The sequence below is a fragment of the Chrysochloris asiatica genome, unplaced genomic scaffold, assembly GCF_000296735.1.
Source record: "Chrysochloris asiatica unplaced genomic scaffold, ChrAsi1.0 scaffold00014, whole genome shotgun sequence".
In the NCBI taxonomy this organism is placed as follows: Eukaryota; Metazoa; Chordata; class Mammalia; order Afrosoricida; family Chrysochloridae; genus Chrysochloris; species Chrysochloris asiatica.
Genome location: NW_006408532.1, coordinates 10157856 through 10162176, shown reverse-complemented (window position 1 = coordinate 10162176; position 4321 = coordinate 10157856). Strand labels below are relative to the sequence as shown.

The following is a 4321-nucleotide window of genomic DNA, read 5'->3' as shown; positions in this document are numbered from 1 at the left end:
GGGAAGGTCAGGTAGATTACTGGATAAAATAGACTATCTTAAATGGAGGGAAGAACTAATGGAATATAAGGTAACCACAATGGGGTTGGGATGGGCGGGTTATTTTGGGTGTTGGGGAGGGCAATACAAGTGTCAGTGGTAAGTTTATTGAACTCATTAACTGTTCTGGGACTCTGTAAAGATATGCCCATATTCTAAGGAAATGCATAGTAAAGTTGGGAATAAAGAAAAAAAAAAAATCAATCTGAAAAACTGCATTATTGAGTAAAAGGCCAAAAAAAAACCCATCAATCTGATATAAACTTTACCTCTGTGATTCTTCCCACTACAATGTCTCCAACTTCACCATTATACCTGAAAGATAAAGCAAGAGGTCATGAGTGAATAGACTATATACATGACCCAGCACCATTTGAGATTTCAGTTAAACTGGATGAGGCTTGATTAGGCACATTTAACAAATTCACATAACTAGGCTGTTTGTACTGGAAATATTTTCAGGAACTGATCACTTCAAACATTTCTACTTGTATAAAATCCCCCTTAACTATTCTTAAACAAATCCATACACGTGGCCGATTAAGGCTGAAATCCCTATTTTGTTAGATTACATGACAATGTAAAGTACAGAACATTTTCCTGTGGGAAATTCTGAGACAGGCTGGCCCACAAAGAGGCACTGATGCCAGTCAAATGGGCTATTATTCGCTGTCTCCCCCACCCACTGGCTGCCCTGACTCAAGCCCCTCATCCCTGATTCTAATAAGGAAATGTCCAATGCTGAAGGTCAGTGTCTGGGTCTCAGTTCATGCTCATCTCTTGGTTAATGAATTCAATCGAATGGCTTTAAATACCACTGCTGACTACCCCACTCATTTTAGATTCTACCACCTGCTGACTACCCAACATCTCCATTTAAAGGACTAATTGTTATTGTTAAGTGCCTTCCAGTCAGTTCCGACTCATAGTAACCCTGTACAGCAGGGGCAGGACCACTTTTCTGCCAAAATTTGTAACATCATTTGTGGGTCATATTTAACAACAACAACATGATGGCTGTGTCTGCGGTTGCCTTGACAGGGCCAGACTAATGGACTCTGAGGGCCTTATACACGCTGTAGGATAAGCACTCAACCGTAAGGTTGGTTTGAATCACAAGGATGGAGGTTCAAACCCACTAGCTGCTCTTCAGAAATCCTATACAGGATCACTATGTGTCGGAACCAATGTGACAACACTTAACAACATATGGGGGTTCCGAGGCTTTTTTAAACAATTTTTACAGGAACATAAAGCCTCATCTTTCTTCTGTGGAGTGGCTGGCGGGTTTGAACCATAGACTTTGTGGTTCAGTCCAGTGCTTTCAAATGTAACAAAAGCCCAAAGTAAGCTTGCCAGCGACCCCCTTCTCTCTCTCTTCCCCACTCCCGGCAAACTACTCCTATCCCCATTTCAATAAATGGTGACTTCATCCCACAGATGCTAAAAATCCCTAGTGGCATCCATGATTCCTCTCGGTCTCTTATGACCAGTGCCATAACAAATCCTTCCAGCTTCACCTTCAAAAAATATGCACAATCAAATCACAGCTCCCCATTTCCACGGCTACTATTCCAATCGAAGATACCATCACTTCAGATGAATTCATCCCCCTAAGTCTGCTCTAGTCCTCCTTCAATTTCCTCATAGCAGCCAGAGGGATTTTATTAAAAGCGTTAAGTCAAATCATGTCCCTCCTCTGCTCTATCTACTCTTTTAGTGTCTCCCAGATTACATCAAGTGGAAGCCAAAATGTCACAGTGGCCTACACAGGAAGTCAAAAGCTCCATCCACCTCAGCTCTCTCTCTTTGCCTATAGCTGCTCCTACTCTCCCTACCACTCACTCTGTTCCAACTCGTTCCGGGGCTAACCTTTACTGAGCCCTTCTAGGCTCTGGCTACGTATGAATTCATCATTTCACTGAATTCTAACAAAAATCCTACTTTTATCCTCATTTGGCAGGAGGGAACCAAAAATCTTTAAAGCTGTACTTACTATAATCTTTCCTATAGTTCTGGAGTCCTGGTGTGGCGCTGTGGGATAATGCACTGGACTGCAAGGTCAGTTTGAACTGTAGGGTCGGCAGTTCAAGCTCATCAGTCACTTCTTGGCAATCCTATACAGGGTGGCTATGAGTCACAACTGACTCGACAGCACTCAACAATATAGTTGTGTTCAAAGCCACAGACTCACAGAATGATAGGGAAGTTGGGAAGAAGGAGACTGCAGAGACCTGCTTGAGTAATATAGATGCTGCAAGAAACAGAATACACACCTTTTGTCCTCACCTGGTTTTCAAAGCTTTCACACAAATCAACTTGTTTACTCTTTCCACAGAGCCAGCCACAGAGGCTATGAGTTTCTCTTCCCCCATATAGGTTCCATGGCCCCTGTTTCAAGATAGATACAAAATATATCACTTGAGACGACTTCTCCCCTCAAGAATAATGTTCCTCAAACTTAAAAGGTTCCTTCTGTCTTAAAGCCTGGCCTTCATACTAACTACACTCCATAGGCCTGGAACGGTCTCTCTCTGTTAGAATTTAAACTCCACCAGGACAGAGATTTTCAATTTGTTCCTTGTTATACTCACAACTACACATACTAATGTGTTGAGTACATGAATGGAGGAATTAATTTTAAGATTTCATTGGATGCAGCTCAGGATGCTTGGTGGTGCTGTAAAATAAGCTGTAAGATGGCAGTTCAAATCCATCAGCCACTTTGTGGGAGAAAGATGAGGCTTTCGGCTACCATAAAGATTTACAACTTTGGAAACTATACAGGAACCTACTTAGTGTAACAAGATGCAATCCCTTCAAACTGGGCAAAAAAAGCAATGCTATAAGTGCTGTACTCCTCATATACACATTTATTCATGTATTTCCCCACTCCCTGCAAAAAATAAAACACAGCTGAAATCCCACAAAAATGCTAACAGCAACATCTGTGTAGGAAGGTGGGGTTATGATGTTTTGTTTCTCTTTTTCACATTATGCTGCTTCTTGTTGTTAAATGCCAGTGTGTCAGTTCTGATTCACGGCAACCCTTTATAGGGTTTCTGAGGACAGGCTGGTGGGTACTTCATGTTAGTGCTACACCAGGACATTAACCTTCACATTCTACAAATGACGAAACACCTTTCAAAAGGTAATGCAGCTAACAGAAAATGATTGCAGCAGGACTGGAACCAGAGCCTGCTCTCTATCTACAACAAACTATAATGTCTTTAGACTCAAAGGTTGTATATTTTAATGCATGTAACACAATATATTTGGGAGCTCGGGGGCTCTGTGGGATATGCACTGCACTGCAAACCACAAGGCCAGCGACTTGAGCCAACCTGCTGCTCTGCGGCAGAAAAAGGAAGCTTTCTGCTCTCTCGAAATAGTTACAGTCTCAGAAACCCTAGGGTTGCTGTGCGTTGGAAACGACTCGAGGGCACTTAACAACAACACAACATGGTGACTTCATACTGTGAAATGTCTGCTCTACACCCAAACTATTACTAACTCCAAAACTCAGTCCCTGTCTCCAAAAAAGGCGGAGGGAGACGGAAGCTAAATTAGAAATGCCCAACGTTCTTCTGAAAACTAGAGGCCCTCGTTACAGATTCTCGCCAGTTTTCCAGGTCTCCAACTAGGATGGTTCACAGTTTGGGGGCAAAGGCAGAGGATCCTAAAGCCATGATAGCCAAATGTCAGGGAAAGAGGGCTGGGGGGGGGGGTAGGGGGCGTGACAAACGCGAATACACACGATACAAAGAATAATAAGTCCGAGTCCCAGGAAACCGGGCGATTGGGATGCTTTGAAGATGTGCCCTGGGTCTCGGAGGGGCTTAGACGCAAGAGGCCCGGGTTTCGGGCTAGTAGGCCACGTGCAGGAACCTGCAGTGGCTCGCTGGAGTCCCAAGTCTCCCAGGTCCTTACATACCGCATGAAACCCGTGTCTGTAGTGATCGTGTCCCCCGGCACTACCAAATGTTTTTTGGTCTCGTTTCCCAGAGTCTCATTAACAGGCTTACGAGCAACAGGAAGCCTCATCTCCATCGCCATCTTGGCGCCAATTACTTGCGCATGCTCAATCAGACCAGGAGTCACGCTATAAGAGTCCGAGCAGATGTTCTCTTGGGAAGGGTGGGGCGTGGTCTCAGAGATGCCGCCAATGGGAGCTCACCGACCGATAGCCATATTGGTTACTGGCAATTTAGGTTAAATTAAAGGGAAAGAAGAACGAAATTACCATGTTTACTTCTGGCAAGGTCGTGGTGATGGTAGTGTG

General features: G+C 43.9%; 1 protein-coding gene across 3 annotated transcripts in view; it reads right to left on the bottom strand.

The window, feature by feature from the left end:
- EXOSC2 (exosome component 2) overlaps positions 1 to 4110 on the bottom strand; it is an 11402-nt gene extending 7292 nt beyond the window's left edge. For 2 of the 3 annotated variants that reach the window (XM_006834878.1, XM_006834879.1), the window contains exons 1-3: positions 3974 to 4110; positions 2329 to 2430; positions 309 to 354 (exon numbers count right to left, since the gene is read on the bottom strand). In XM_006834878.1, the coding sequence (XP_006834941.1) occupies positions 309 to 354; positions 2329 to 2430; positions 3974 to 4095 (270 nt within the window). In that variant the 5' untranslated portion in view covers positions 4096 to 4110. The remainder of the gene's footprint in view (positions 1 to 308; positions 355 to 2328; positions 2431 to 3973) is intronic. The other variant, XM_006834880.1, reaches the window with a different exon arrangement.
- Positions 4111 to 4321: the final 211 nt, after the last annotated feature.